We start from the raw sequence: 14,170 nt of genomic DNA, 5'->3' as shown, positions 1-14,170 counted from the left end.
GGGGGAGGAAGTTGTGAGGGCAACAAACACTGCCAGCACCCCCACCCCCCCTCTCCGCCCCATCACCATGCCCAGCCCTCCACGAGCATCACCCAGTCTCTAAAACCGCGTGCACTCTATCCTTCTACGTCACGCCGTAACTAACTGATTGCGTCATCCCCTTGTCATTCATTAGACACAAAACATACTATTTAGCCACATTCCATGCAAGCTTCCTCTTTTTTTTCCTGCTCCCCTCTCTCTCTCTCTCTCTCTCTGCCCCACGCTCTCTCTCTCTTTTGGCGTAGACTTTTGCATATATCACAGGCTGGCAGGCTAAGAGCTTGGGACTTCCCCACGCCACACTCCAAGCCTTTGATCCTTTGCTTTGGAGGTAACATCAAAAGGAGAGGCATAGAAAGGCAGCTACTACTGTGAAGTTCAATGTTCAACTTGATGGCTTGGCTGAGGGCTTTTTTTCCTCTCTCCTCCTCTCCCTCCCCCCCCTTCCCTCCCTCCTCCCGCTGCTCCCTCGATCCCTTCGCTGCATCCCTCAGCTGACAAAAACACACAGTTTGTAGCCAAGGGTTTTTTTTTTTGTTTTTTTTTGACCTCACCTCCATAGAACCTGAATCTGGCACAAAACAAGACCTCCTCCCCGTAAAAACTCACATATACAGATGGTGAACACAAAGATGCAGTCGTCTCTTTTTGATGGTGATGGTGATGGGGATGGGGAAAGGTGCAGTTCCAGTTGCCCGGCCCTTCCCTTTCTTTCTCTCTCTCTCTCTCTCTCTCTCTGTGTGGATAACATGCAGCATCCTATATTGCAGCTGGTTGCATCAATGCCAAGCCAGGCCCGTTGTAGCAAGCAGCAGCAGCAGCAGCAGCAGCAGTGGTGGTGGTGGTGGATAGGTTAGCGGGAGGAAAAAGGGCAGCACACCGTATTGTTTCTCTGTGCATGGATTAGAGGAAGGATTTTAATGACAGAATCTATATATTTGCTTCGTTTGAGTCTATGCAGAGGTAAAAGGAAGTTACCGCTTTTATTGTTGTAGTCTGAGTAACGTGACGTCATATCTGTTCCGTATCCGTCAACCAAAACAAACAGTAAGCAAGCAGAAACCGGCAGATATGACAGAGCAAAGCTAGACATTACGGCTAAAGCTTCATGCTAACTCTGTCATGGATAGGAAACTTTATCGTATTGCGGTAACATGCAGTCAAGCCAGTCGTCACTCGCATCTCCATGGTCAAATCGGCCGACGCTACAACTGTAGCGCACCCATATACTGACATTTATGTTAAATGCATTCAAACAGCCCCGATGGAGCTGACCATGGATGTATAAAGAGAACGGAGCTAACGAGGAGAGCAAGCGACGGACTTGGCGAAGTTAGCAGAAGTATACACGTGTAACTACGTCCGGTTTTCAAAATAAGTTGTTGACAAAGGGAACTGTATATACAAAATACATATATGGAAATAAGATTATTTGGAATAACCAGAAGTATAAAACATGACATGTCCATCCTTACTGTATTAATTTAGATATTATCCAAAGTAAAAGTCCCTAGAAGTGTATGGTTCAACTTTTCCCCATCGTCTAGGGTTAAAAAAGTAAAAAAAAATCGCAATAAATCGTAATATCGAATCGCAGTACTTGTAGAATACCTAAAAATCGCAATACATATTGAATCGGCGCCCAAGTATCGTGATGGTATCGAATCGGGAGAGATAGGTGTTTCGTCCCAGCCCTAGCATGGATCCATCCTCATTCTCTATGTCACTACTTCTGAATGTGAGAAAAAGAGAGAAATGCTCAGAGGAGAGAAAAAAGCTGCTTCGGTTGCCGTGTCGACACGGGGCACAGAAAGCTCGCAATCATTCGCTCACAGGAAAACAAATGATTTTCATAATGAACGTCTCTCAACTGAGTTTCTTATGCAAACTCTCTAAATTAAGGCAGCATCAGATGAAGCCGTGCATTCCAGGTCAAAGCCGGGCTTTTTTCAGTGGCGCAGTCAACTGTATTTAAATGACACAGACTTGATAAGGCGATCCAGAAAGCCGAGGTGCTCCACTAAATGCTTTTTCCTCTTTTATGAGCTTCCCTGTCTGACTGTGCCAATTAGCAAAGGCGTGTGGCCTGCTTTTCTTCTCCTCTTTTTCCTGCTTCCAACTCTCTTTCTAGATAGACGCTCTCTATCGTGCTCCCTACACACACACACACACACACACACACACACCAAGCACACGTTTTGGTGTATCATTAGCTTAGTGTGCGGGGAGGCGTGCGAGCCCGGGCTCTCCCTCTGCCTTATCTCCATGTCAATCACAGCGTGTGTGTGAACATCAGTTGTAATGATCTCCATCCAGCCTGTCGGTGCGTGTTAGCGCCTGGCTTCCCTCGCCCCCGGAGCAAGCCGTTCCCCAGCTAATAGATGCAAAATTAAGCTGATCAATAGATGGCCTCAGCTCATTATTGACATGTTATCGCGGCGTGGGATTTTTGTGCGGGGGTTTTTATGCAGTTCTAGGCTAGAGATGCAAGGCAAGAGGAGAAAAAAAAAAAAGTTATCCGTCTTCCCCCAAATGGCCACTTTTTTTTCAGCCCTGCAATAATACTACATTAAGCTAATTTATTCCCAATCTTATGCATGTAATATATGCTAAATCCCGTTCTCTGTTTGTCCTATTGGAAGAGTAATCACCTGCTCAGTGGTAGGAAATGAGATGGAGACTTTGTAAAACGCCATATTAAAGATTCATCAATAATTGGCATGTGTTTGTGTTGCGGGGGACGGATCACCACGTGATTGAGCTAAGTGGTAATTAACCATGAGAGATGTGTGAGTGTGTGTGTGCACGAAGACGCTGCTGTGTGTCAGAAAAGGTGGGGATGCAGAGGGTAAGATGAGGGCAGCATCGCCGGCAGAGTTGATTTGGAGGTGAGCGCCGAGGTGGCCAGGTTATGGAGGGACATGGGGGGCGAGAGAGCCACCCACTCTGGCCCGAGCTACGCCGCCGCCTCCCTTGACCCTCCTCGGGTCTTATTGTCATGGAAGCATCTCCTATTTTAATGAGCTCCAATAACCAAGCCCTTATTACTTATTTATTCATTAGTGGCAAAGCGGCAGTACCCCACTGTGTGAGCGTGCATGTAATTGCTTGTGTGGGAATTTTTTTTTTTCCTTCCTTCATGCACGTATAAAATACCATGTTGCGTAACAAACAACGATAAATTAGTAATTGAACCTAAAATAGATGGCTGATGAATGAGCGTGAGGCTATGAATCAATAACCTGAAATGATATGTGAGTTAAAATCCTGGACTACTTTAGGTATGCTGAGGGAGTAGGCCTCATGAATATGGAGGCTGAACCGCTTCAAGGTGTATGTGCAAGTGTGGAAAAAGACAAAACAGTCTCGTTGGTTCCTTATGATGCTTTTCATGAAGATTAATTGCTTGTTGGTATGTATGTGTGACGCCTTCGACGTAATGCTTTCTGATTGATGAATATGCGTAGGTGGAATTGTGTGATGGCGTGTAGTGTTTTCACAATATCGGAAGTCTTTGCGGAGCAGGAGAGTGTACACACACTCTCTCCCTCTGAGGCATGTTTCGTAGCTTCCTTATATCCAGTCTACCGTTTAACTAATTCATAGTGAACTCTCGCAGAACAAAACCAGACGCCCAACATCAAGGGCAGCGTTCAGCTCTCCTCCAAGCACAATACCAAATACAGCGTTCTCCAGCAGAACGTGGGCGCTGTGCAATCAGCTTTACTTTTCTTCCCTCAGCAGAGCTCAGCTGCTGTTCACCTTTTTAACTCTTCCCCCCCTCCTCCACGCCCCAAACCTTGCTTCCTGCAAACAAAAGGTAAGCATGTACTGTAGTAGTGTGTGTGCACGAGTTGCCCAACCTCTTCTCCTCCTACCCCCTGGCCTGGCCCGGCCTGGCCCGGCCTTGCCTTGCCTGGCCTTGCGTAAGGGGCTCAGACACACCTAGGCTTGCAGACGTGCCTGTTCACCTCCATGTAGCCTCTAAGTAGGTCAGTGTGTACGAGGCTCCAACCAGGAAGGTCCTGGACCTGATCTTTGGCCTGCCAATCCACAAGCCTACTTCCTCTGAGCTGTGGGTCCTCTACTGGCTACCATTAATAACGATGCTCATTTAAATATACTGAATGTTACAATACTCACACAGGAAAATATTATATCTAGAAACAGGATGTCAAAGCCAACTGGATTTTCTGTTTTAACCTCGAAGACGTTTAACGCCCATCCAAGATGTTAATTAGTCCTAAGAATTGATAAGTGACAAAATGTCCTCAGGACATAACCAGTAAATCCAGTTGCCTTTTGAATAAGTACATCTTGATATCCTGTTACACGCATGACTGGATATCTTGACAGGAAGGAAGGTAGAGGGACTTGTTCTCCACGTCGATGATCTGATGGCACCTTAATACAAACATCAGGTGTTTTTCTGTTTTGGTATTACGCCAAAGAAAATAAGCTTCATCTATGCCACTCTTATTTTTCAGCCCTGTCTCCTAACAATTACGGAACAGGTGATGCAGTAGGTTGAGCGACCGTTTATGACAGTTATTTGGAATAATAGCGAGAAAGTCCACTACAGGAGGGCGGCTGGGGTAGGGAATGGGTCAAACAAACTCTAGACTTTCCCCCAGGAGGCTGGCAGGTTAATTTAGTCATTTTAAGCCAAACCATGATGTTTTTTTACTAAACCTAACCCAGTAGTGTTGTTGCGTTTTTTGTTTTGTTTCAATTCACAATGTTAACCACGTGTTTTAAAACTGTTTATAACTCCAACCGTAATCCAGGAGATAAATATGTTTCCCTGGAAACGTAAGAGAATCCAGTTTAGTTGTATGGGAACGTAATATTGTGGGAGACTGGATTGTATATTTGGAATAACTGTGCACTTTATATGGAGATATTTATTTTCTAGCCTTTACTAACCAGACTGGGGAGTATTGACGAGTAATCCCACTCTGTTAATTCATTCAATTAACTGCGACAAGACAACTTGATTAAGCTGCCTTTATGGCTGTGTATTGGCAAGAATTTGGCGATACAATACATATCATGATACAGGGGTAACAATACGATATATTGCGATACTGTAAGCAAGGTGATATATTGCAATTTTTTTTTTTTATAAATCAAATTTAACAAAACTATCAGTATAAAGAACACACCAGAAATACACCATTTAGAGAATCAGCAAAAATAACACATTTATAACGCATGCATGGGTTTGCCCTAAACTGCATATGATTATCATAAAGTGGGTATATCTGTAAAGGGGAGACTCGTGGGTACCCACAGAACCCATTTCATTCACATATCTTGAAGTCAGATGTCAAGGGACCCCTTTGAAAATGGCCATGGCAGTTTTTCCTCGCCAAACTTTTGCGTAACTTTGGAGCGTTATTTATCGTCCTTTGCGACAAGCTAGTATGACATGGTTGGTACCAATGGATTCCTTAGGTTTAATATGATGGCAGTATCTTCACTCTAGCTTTAAAACCGAGCCCACTACATCGTATTTTTAAGAGGTTAATTAAAAATCTATCCAGCGTTTTGGAGAATCGATACAGTATCTCAACACTTAGTATCGGGATACTCATGTGTATTGGTATTTTTCTTACACCCCTATTTATGACCATTGCAACTATCAGAGCTTCCAGCCTCATAACACATAAGCCACTTGTCACCCTAGTGGTCCGAGTCAGAGTTATATTTGTGTCCGAGTAAAGGAAAAGAAGAGTCACTCAGATAGAAGAGAGCCACCTGAAAGCAGAGGCATTCTGCAGCAGAGCCTGATGCTAAAGGTGCCAGAGCGCCTGTTCATTAGCGGGGCTGACGGAAGACCAGCCAGCTCCTGCTGGCCTTCACCCTCCCTGCCACAATATTTATAGAGCAGCCAAGAGATACTCTTAATGACACGGGGAGAGGGACAGTGGGAAAGGGGGGGAGGGGGTGCAAAAGTCAGAAATGGAGCGCTGTTTACTTTCTGAGGCTTGTTGAGAAGTTGGTGTGCTTTTGGACTGCAATCATGTCACCCTCACACTTCCTTTGAGAACACTATGTGTATCTAATCTTTGCTATGATCATCCGATCAATTTAGATAAAGACGCATTTTTTTTGCTAAACGTTTTGACTAGTGGACAGTTTTGTCTCCTTGCGATTGTGGCAGATGAATTTGTCGGCTACGTGTTGCGCAATCCTTTGAAACTTTCCGGTCAATCAGCTGGTGTTTGAACAGCACATTTGTCCACACTTGCTAAGTAAACAGCGTCGGGGCAAAGCCATACTTATCTCATGAACCAGTGTTTAAGAGAGCGAAACTAACTTCCAGAACCAGGCCAGATAAAAGTCAAGTGTACATGGAAAGAAGTGTAAAGAAAGGACACCAAACAGATCCGTTAAAAAAACGAAGCAATTCTCCCTTTTTGACTGCAATACTTTTCTGAGATATTATGAACAATAGTAGTTTCATAAGCTTGTCTCTACAGCCTCGTTTTGAGGGGTGAGTAAAGTCTGAGTTGGGTGGGGAGGAAAGAGAGGTCATGTGCACATTCTCCATGTGGAAAAAAGGCTTATATGAAAGTGTCGGGTTGAGTTTTTCTGCAAGAAAGAGAGAGAGAGAATGTGGAGGTGGAGATTGTTGGCAAAGGGAGAGGAGGTGCAGGAGGAGAGGTTTTGGATCAGGTCGACGGCCCCAGTGCTGTCAAGGCCAGTGGAACCCCCAAGCGGTTCTGGCTTTGGAGTAAATACGGGCCCAGCGGACCCCTTCCCGCCCCAGGGCACACAAACCCCAGGCCATCCCACATTCCACTTTTATTTTCCTGGTTGCAAAATGCCTCTGGCTATTAGAGCAGGTGGGGTGTGTGTTTTTTCTTCTTTAATATTTACTCATAAAATGTGCATTAGTAGAACCAAAGCGGCCGTGATGGGCCCTCTTGTGTCTGCTAACTTTCTCCCAATTTTGTCAAGGTATGCTTTACAGTAAAACCCATTCCTCTAAAGACAGGTACTGTACACAGAAACAGGTGGGGATTTCAAAGGGTCTGCGTTGCATTAAGCATCTCCCCTCCCTCAATTACAGAAAATGACCGTCCCCTCCTCAGCAAATTACGCGTTTGTACAAGCACGTGTTCCGCTTCCTCTCCGGCACCTGCGAGCGAGGACAAAGACTGCCGGCAATATCCGCAACAGATCAAGACAATATGCTCGGCTCTCGTTTTTTAAAAGGGATAAAATTGTAGTCAAACTGGATGGACTAATCTCTTAAGCTCGGTGCAGTTTACTTGCAGAGCTTTGAATGGGCTCCTCTTACTAGCCTTGATCATTTCAGACTTAAATAAAGCTCTTTAGAGTAGCGGTCTGATTGGTGTAATCTGCAAGCTGTCAATCCCATCTCTGAGCGCGCTCTCTCTCCCCAGAGGAGCCGCCGTGGGGCTCGTCGACCCACGGTATGTTCAAATGTGGGTGAGCATTGTTGTTCAGGTGTGAATGGGTGAGTAAGCATGTACAGTATGTCGCCGCGAACATACATGTGTTATCCGTGTACGCCGCCCATGACGACCGCGTAGAGCTATGTCATGTCTGTCATACGAGGCAGCCACAGATGGGTGGAAGATCTGCTAGTACCCAGTATCCATATGTTGACTCTAAACCCAAGCTGCTATCTGTCTGTCTGTCGCTGCCTGTCTCCCCTCCTTCCTCACATTGCTCACATGGCTGGGATGCTTGATGGAGCCCCAGTGGTCCTCATCATCTGTCCCTCGGTGCCCTGCTGGAACGTGGACCAGTGTTCGGGAGCCACATTGGCACATAAGGAGCCTCTGATTGGTCCAAAGCCCTCTGCTCTTAATCCAAAACAAAACGAACAAGCCGTGCGCCGCATGTGACAAACACATCAGATTGGGAACGTTGACCAGAAACGGGCAGAACAATCCGTGCACTTTCCGTGTCATTCTCACTAAAAAATATATTGAGTAAGACTTCTCTCTCTCCCCCCGCCCCCGACCTACCCCTTCTTTCTGTCAATGCCGCGTATTGACGTTTGGTTAATGTTTGATAGGATGTGGAATAAATGGTTTATATTTGGGAGGATCAGAGTCTACCGGTACCAGGTTTTAGGCCAAAATTGCTCCTGTGCCAGCTTTGTTGAATTAGTAACAACGGCGGTGAGAGGCGGTTGTGCAGACGTGTGAGGATGATGTGTGAGCGCTCAGGATGCCCCTCCGATTGTCTCCACCTCTGCCACGGGCCGTGACACCGGGACCGAGGCCCCCAGCTTGTTTTCACTGCGATGACAGTCAGTGTGGATCTGGGTTAACACTCTGTAGCTCATAACATGCCCGACCTCGGTGCAGCAGCAGCAGCAGTAACTCACATACGGGTGAGTGGTCGAGCGTGCAAATGGAAAGCACCTGCTCGAACATAGTATAGTCAATATAATAGTGCTAAATCATATAGCAGATTAATTGATCAACATAGTATTTTGCCAATACAGCCAAATTGGTTCTGGCTTCTTCAGTGTAAGGATATTAGGGCTGTCAAAGTTAACGCGATAATAACGCATATTTGGTTTAACGACACTAATTTCTTTAACGCATTAACGCAACTGGTGCTTTTACGGTTGCAGCGGGCTCAGTTTTAAAGCTAGAGTGAACATACTGGCATCTTATGGAACTAAAAAACCTAAGGAATCCATTGGTAACAACCATGTCATACTAGCTTGTCATGAAGGATGTTAAATAACACTCCAAGGTTACGCAAAATTTTGGCGAAGAAAAACTGGCATGGCCATTTTCAAAGGGTACCCTTGACCTCTGACCTCACGATATGTGAATGAAAATGGGTTCTATGGGTACCCACGAGTCTCCCCTTTACAGACATGCCCACTTAATGATAATCACATGCAGTTTGGGGCAAGTCATAGTCAAGTCAGCACACTGACACACTGACAGCTGTTGTTGCCTGTTGGTATTTGAGTTTGCCATGTTATAATTTGAGCATATTTTTTATGCTAAATGCAGTACCTGTGAGGGTTTCTGGACAATATTTGTCATTGTTTTGTGTTGTTAATTGATTTCCAGTAATAAATATATACATACACTTGCAAAAAGCAAGCATATTTGCCCACCCCTATGTTGATAAAAGTATTAAATACTTTAAGGTTCATTTTGAACGGATACAAAAAGTGTGATTAATTTGCCATTAATCGCGATTACCTATGGACAATCATACAATTAATCTTGATTAAATCATTTAATGGATTGACAGCCCTAAAGGATACATTTGTTTTTTGTTTGAGAAAAGCAATTTGAAGACGTCACCTTGGGACCTTGGACTCTGGGAACAGCCACGCTTACCGACAGATTTTATAGACTAAATGGTTAATTAAAAAAAAGAAACAGACAAAATAATCAATAATGACAATAATCATTAGCCGTAGCCCTTGTAAACAACTCCCACCCCCCACCGCCAGCCCCCTCCTTGTGCTTGGGAAAGCGGTAGAGGACAGGAAAATCGGAACAGTGAGAGTGAGTTCATCCCTCTGTAAGGATTTAGAGGACTCCCTTGTCTTTCACTTCATCAGAGACAATTGAGTCATTCAGCTCCCATTGTGGGGCTGGCCGGGCGAGGAGGGGCGCAGGCTAGGGGAAGAGAAAAGGGTGGGGGGGGGAGGCTGAAGGGGGAGAGGGGAGAAGGAGAAGCCGTCTGCTGCACAACCTGGAGCCGGAGCGCAGTCACTGGGTGGCTCTTCCAGGGGTGGGGGTCTGTCAAGGGGGGGGGGGCGTGTTAGTGTTTGTGTGCGTGGGTGGGGGGCAGGAAGAGGGACAGAGGAGAGGAGAGAGTTATCCTGGAACTCCGGAGCAATTTGTCACATTGGAATGGCTCTTGAGTTACCCGGGGGGCCCCCTCATAGCGGGAGAGTTTTCAGGTCGCAGAGTGAGGGGGAACAGGGAGGGGCTTTGAGCGGCAGAGAGGGGTCAGAGGTCATGGCCTACTCAAGCCCAGGCGGTGCGTCGGTTAGCGGGGCAGGCAGGCAGGCAGGCGGGCGGGTTTTAGGAAGAGGAAGGGGGCCGGGGGGGGTGGTCGGAAAGCCCGGTGCTTGCCAGGGCTCCGTTTTCCTTGGCATGCTTGTAAAACCTGCAGGAGAGATTAGTGTGTGAGAACATTTGCACTAGCGGGGCTGAAGTGGAGCCACTTGTCAGGGCATGCGCTGCGCCACCCTCCCTCTCTCTGTAGTCTTTCAGTGTCTCTCGACCACGCTCGGGGGGTGTCACCTTCACGCTGCTTACCCACCTACTCCGAATGTCCTCTCGCTTGGCCCCCTTCTCCCGGCTGCAGCTGTGTTTGAATATTTGCATGTGTGAGCATGTGTGCACACGCAATGGCAAGACTTTCCCATGACTGGATTCACAATTTCCCCCCTTCTCTCCAGCGCTGCCCCGTCTTCTAACCCCCCCTACCCTGGCACCAATGGACACTGTCTTGAATTACCTCATAGATGACAGCAGCCCCGTCACTCTCTTCCTCCTCTTTTTACTGTTACAACACCACTACCACCCCCGTCCTCCTCCTCCTCCTCCCTCCACTTCATGGCAATTAATACCCAGTGTGGGGGGTCCATAAAAACCCACAAGACCTCAACTCTGGAGTTTTTACAACCTTTCCTTTTTTCCACTCGCAGGACATACAAACAAGCATAAACAACCCCAGTTTTTGAGCAATAAAACCCGTCTTGGGGTCATAAATGAGTGGTAGTGGTGGAGAAAGACCAGGCAGCAAACAGTTTTTTTCCTCCCTTGCATGGGCTGTAACCGAGGACATGGAGTCAATAACTCCCTCCAGCGTCTACCACTGGCAGGCACCCCACAGTGAACTCTTCGCTAATTACCACTGATTTAGACACAGTCTCAGGAAGGGTCGCGACACACTCACTCTCTGACCAGCTCTGACACACATACAGACACACACACATACACACTCACACGGTCTCAGACATGCATACAAACTAGCCGTCACCCTCGCTGGATGGCAACACAAAGAAAATCCAATGTACCTGCATCACTATACAACTGACAAACAGGACAATGATTGCAATGAAGTTCTAATTTATAAAACAACAATGCCCAAACTTTTTGTCACCAAGTGCCAAAATGTGATCCTGGGCTCTGGGCCAATAATGATGCTGAGATAATTAGGGATGTCATAATACCAGAAGTTTAGTAGTTGATACAAACACTAGTGAAATGACACGATTCTCAATTCTACGGTAAAAAAAGTAAAACAATAAATCCCATGTACTTAAACATCCCTCTCTTGCATCTATTTTATATTGCTGTGAAAACATCTCCTTCAAACAACTGGATTTATTCAAGTTTCTCAGCATTACTACATTTTAAAAGATTGCGTTTGAACACATCGTGATAAAGTTAGGGCTGTCCCAAATACCATTTTTTGAGCTTCGAAGCTTCAGTGAGAAATATTCTAAGGTATTCGAAACTCGAAACAACTTGAATATGAATAATGTTGTGAAATAACTCCTTATTTCATGGTCTATTTTGGGATTTATACTTTTCGGGTCAGCAGTAGTTAGAGTTTACCTTCACCCAATGCTTGTTCATTTTTTACTGAATAGAGCCTGAACACATCATAATCATAAATCAATGTAGCATTGGGAACAGGGAAAAAAATGCATCGATAGCGAGTTTACAGCGTTCAAAACACATTTGCGTCCCTGTTATGACAGGACGGCGTTAGTCAAGAGCCCTGGCGGTATCTACGGTAACTGCGGTACTGTAGAAAAATTAGTACCGTCAAGTTTTCCGAATTTTGGCATCGACTTGATACCAAAGTATTTGTTCTCATGACATCCCTAGAGATAATTACGAAATGTAACAGAATTTGCATGAAGCTTTTTAAGTCTTATGTCATTATTGCAAAGAAGCACATGATCTCAATCACTCATGAAATATAATTGAATAGGATTCTGATAGCATCTTTAAATGGAGCAACAAACTCCAAACATGTGGGAAAGGCTCTCTGGGTTTTAGATTTCCTGATCATGTTGAAGGTTTATGTCCAAATGGCATCTTAGGCCCAGATCCAAGTCCAAAGTTGACCTGTCGGACTGTTATAGCTTATATGAAGGCCCATTTTTATGAAGTATCTGTGGCACCAAGGTTACAAAACTGGCCTGTTATTGTATTAAATAACCAGCACTGATGGTTGTTCCTCTTCTTTCATTTGATTTCTTGAGACAAACTTGTTTTCTTTGCCAAAATTGGGGTTTTTCATTTGAGCGTGAGAGCCTTTTAATAGTCTTTGTCAGGAAAGACTATCTGATGTATTTTTTAGATTAAACCCATTTTCATTACATGTAAATCCAGACCTGCCATCACCTATTTAGCCACTGAGTTTTATATTTGAATGTAAAGGAACTGCTGCTGCCTCAGTAGTTTCCCTTCTTCACCTTTTTTAGGCCCTTCACCTCTTAGTACCCACTCCAACGGCTTCAGAGCCGAAACAGCTGCCGTGACCTCTTTCCCTCAAACTAGGTGGCCGTGACATTGACAAGCACAGTCTGGAGCACATACTATAGCAAGGTCAACACCGGGCACATCTACAGAGAATTTGCTGTATGGTCACATACAGTAGTAGATTTCTTTTTCATATGAATCTGTGTTTTTTTTAATGTTGGCAAATTTGGGTATTTCTTTTATTAGGATCGAATGTATGAAGTTGCAAGGTAGACCATTTTAGGCAGAACAGTCGACACAGCACATGTCATCAAATTAAAAGGACTCCACCCAGTTTATAACACAGACAGATGTTTCTCATGACCCCTGTTTCTGCTTATCTGTTTTTCTCTGTATGTGTGTGTGAGCGAGGGAGAGACTTGTGATAGAGGCCAAGTCAATCATTTATGGGAGCAGTCAGGAGGTTTAGCCCCCAGAGGAGCGTGGTGAGACGCCACGCTTTAACCTCTTTATGGCTTCCAATAAAAGTCTGACAACAGTCACATTTATGACATTAGGTCATCTTAAAGCCATGCGCTGTGTACAGTACCTTTAACCTCTGCCCTCCTCCAACTCCAAATTAGTGATTTGATGTAATCCAAAGTCACCCCACAGCTACTTTACAGAAGAAAATATAGTTTTTTTTTGTTTCTTGGCTACTAAAAGAAAAGTTTTGTGCTGTATATTCTGAAAAAAATGTGTAATTTGGTTCACACAACTACTGTGTGCACTCCTGCTGGACTCTCAGATACATCCTCACCCACATCCACCATTCGCCTTTTAAGATCTTTATTTGCTTTTCCATGTTTTTGAGTTTCCACACCCATAACACCCGTCCAGAAATGTCGTCTCCCTTTTTTTTTGTCTTGTTTTTAATTTGTTCTTTTCTGCATTGTTTAACATGTTTTGTTTCTTTCTTTCCATTCTGTTTCCCTTTTCTACCATTCAGTACCTACAGATGAAATGGCCCCTGCTAGATGTTCAACAAGGAGGTCTTCAAAGTAGACAAGCACTTAAAGATGCCAGGTCCCCGTCACCGGCACACATCGTTGTAAGTAAAAACTCCGCCCGGTACTTTTTCTACTTCTTTCACCAGCTCTTCTTCCCTTTTATTCATGACAGAAAGACAAACAAGCCCTGCTTTTCTTCTCTCACCCAACGTCTTCGGCGTTAAAGCCCTCCCCTTTTCCCTGTGAGTGGATGTTTTGATTGGGAAAAAATGCGTATTTGTTTGCATTTAAATCAGTCACTAACACACCAAGTCAGTTTTATGTAAGCGTGCACATTTTGAAAGTTTTGTGGATCCCAGAAAAGTGGAGCTTTTTGTCTGTTAGTGAGCGATCAGGAGGCGCTGTGGCAGGTGCAGCAGTTGTTCTTTGGACAGCCGATCCCAGAGAAAATGATAACCAAACCCAGCCTGAGCTGGAAGATTATGGAAAACTGGTCTTATGCTGACAACTTTTTTCCTGAGAATGAGCTAATGCTGGGCTGCTAACGTCTTTGAGGGAAGTGTGGGCGTTCCTTCAACATTGATTACCCTATCCGTGGAGTTTGGAGGAGTAGTCTGGCAGCAGAGTTGGCCGGACAGCCGTAGGGGCATACGCAGCACATACACATAA

At 45.0% G+C, this 14,170-nt stretch overlaps 1 protein-coding gene across 26 annotated transcripts in view; it reads left to right on the top strand.

Annotated features, from left to right (window-relative positions):
* Positions 1-14,170, top strand: part of tcf7l2 (transcription factor 7 like 2) — a 97,974-nt gene that overhangs the window by 21,905 nt on the left and 61,899 nt on the right. For 22 of the 26 annotated variants that reach the window (XM_074621043.1, XM_074621047.1, XM_074621040.1 and 19 more), the window contains exon 4: positions 13,501-13,602. The exons of the other annotated variants lie outside the window; for them this stretch is intronic. In XM_074621043.1, the coding sequence (XP_074477144.1) occupies positions 13,501-13,602 (102 nt within the window). The remainder of the gene's footprint in view (positions 1-13,500; positions 13,603-14,170) is intronic. 26 annotated transcript variants of the gene reach the window in all.

The sequence above is a fragment of the Sebastes fasciatus genome, chromosome 20 (genome assembly GCF_043250625.1).
Source record: "Sebastes fasciatus isolate fSebFas1 chromosome 20, fSebFas1.pri, whole genome shotgun sequence".
Lineage (NCBI taxonomy): Eukaryota > Metazoa > Chordata > Actinopteri > Perciformes > Sebastidae > Sebastes > Sebastes fasciatus.
The sequence above is the reverse complement of the archived record's forward strand: the minus strand, read 5'-3'. Positions and strand labels throughout refer to the sequence as shown.